General features: G+C 39.9%; 1 protein-coding gene across 1 annotated transcript in view; it reads left to right on the forward strand.

The window, feature by feature from the left end:
• The window catches only part of LOC131883981 (globin-like), a 13,734-nt gene extending 12,358 nt beyond the window's left edge, over nucleotides 1-1,376 (forward strand). Inside the window, exons 4-5 of the mRNA XM_059231595.1 lie at nucleotides 542-691; nucleotides 1,160-1,376. Of these exons, the coding sequence (XP_059087578.1) occupies nucleotides 542-691; nucleotides 1,160-1,288 (279 nt within the window). The 3' untranslated portion in view covers nucleotides 1,289-1,376. The remainder of the gene's footprint in view (nucleotides 1-541; nucleotides 692-1,159) is intronic.
• The last annotated feature ends 240 nt before the right edge of the window (nucleotides 1,377-1,616 follow it).

Here is a 1,616-nt window from a genome sequence, read left to right on the forward strand (position 1 = left end):
ACGAAAGTATAATAACGTAATTTAGATGGGTTTGAAAATTCCACGATTGATGATTACTTTTTCAGAAGTCATATCAAATTGACCAGTTTGGTTAAAGATACTCGTACATGAGGGTATTTTCAGGGCACTTTTTTCAGAAACTTTCAGCGCTCTCATGAAGAAACTTTTTGACTATTAGAGTTAACAACAAATTCCTAGTCATGTTTGCAAAATGCGCCACTTGTCCAGGTTCGGGGGGATTTCCAAAGTGCAAAGTAAGCCAAGGTGTACCGGTGCCTCGTGACCGAATCTACTCTATCCATCCTAGAAGCTTAGCCTAATCTCAAACCATACGAAAACAGAAGAACAGGCCTTCCAAAATTGGATGATGTGGGTGATTGAAGTTCCCCTTGGAAATGTTTTGATAGTACAGTCGTTGGAGACAAAATTTAATTGTCTTGACTAGTTGGCTGGAAGAACAAGATGTCGAGTAGGGTTTAAGATCAAATTCTTTACATGTTTCTAATCTAACCAAAACACGCTTGGGTTTCTACACTTGTAGGTTGTTGATCGCATCGATACCCCGGAAACCTACATCAAGTACTTGACCATGCTGGGCCAGAAACATGTGATGTACGATGCCGAACCTCAATACCTCAATCAAATGGGATTCATGTTCCTCGCCGCCATCCAGCCTATTCTAGAGAAAGAGGTACTTTGAAATGGAAATGAATAACTACAGTATGTAGTAGGCCAGCATGTCTGGCTTGGTTGCTTTCAAAGTTAAAAAAGTTACGAGTGTGATCAAAGCAAGAGCGAGACAATCGTAACTCTGATCCTGTAAATCCTGAAACATATTTTACTGTTTTGAGGTTACGGGAGGAAATCTAAATTGATAGGAGATATTGTTTATTCTGATTGCAAAACAAACCACAAACATTGATAGGGCAATTTCTCTTCACACTTTGAAAATCTCACTAATAAGCCAAAAACACTTTGCGCAAGGCATGCATGGCACAAATAAAAGTGATTTTTTTTAAATGCATAAAGTTTTTCAAAATTGGGATTATTTCGCTTTTGCTTGCCCCGCCATCGTATTAAAAGTGTGCTTGCATGCCGCTTAGTCATCGGTCATTACTCTTTGTTCCTTCACTTTCTTTGCATATCTTTCCTCCAACAGAATGCATGGAACGATGAGGTTCGGGATGCCTGGGAACAACTCTTCTTGGTCGTCATTTACACCATGAGAACGTCCATGGAAAGAGAACAAAGACTGGCTCAAAATGGATCCGCCCGGGCACACTCTTGAAAACGCATAAAAAAGCATAGATGTGTTCTTATTTGTACTTATTTCACATGCGAAGAATGCTGGACTAATAAAACAGATGGTGTCTATTTCCTTCCGAGTGGAATATGAAAAGGTACTCAAAATAAGGTTTCAGGGGAATATCATAACATACGCAATCTCCCACGTGTCCACATTCTGATCCTCAAGTACCAACAAAGAGGGAACATGGGATAACTTTCCGACTTTGAGGACCAAGAATGCAATCTATTGGACTTATAAGAAGCTCATACTTTGCATTCTTGTGTGAGAGCAGCGTTAACACTGGTCACAAAAGTCCCAAAACCATCCA

Source organism: Tigriopus californicus, chromosome 7, assembly GCF_007210705.1.
Source record: "Tigriopus californicus strain San Diego chromosome 7, Tcal_SD_v2.1, whole genome shotgun sequence".
NCBI lineage: Eukaryota > Metazoa > Arthropoda > Copepoda > Harpacticoida > Harpacticidae > Tigriopus > Tigriopus californicus.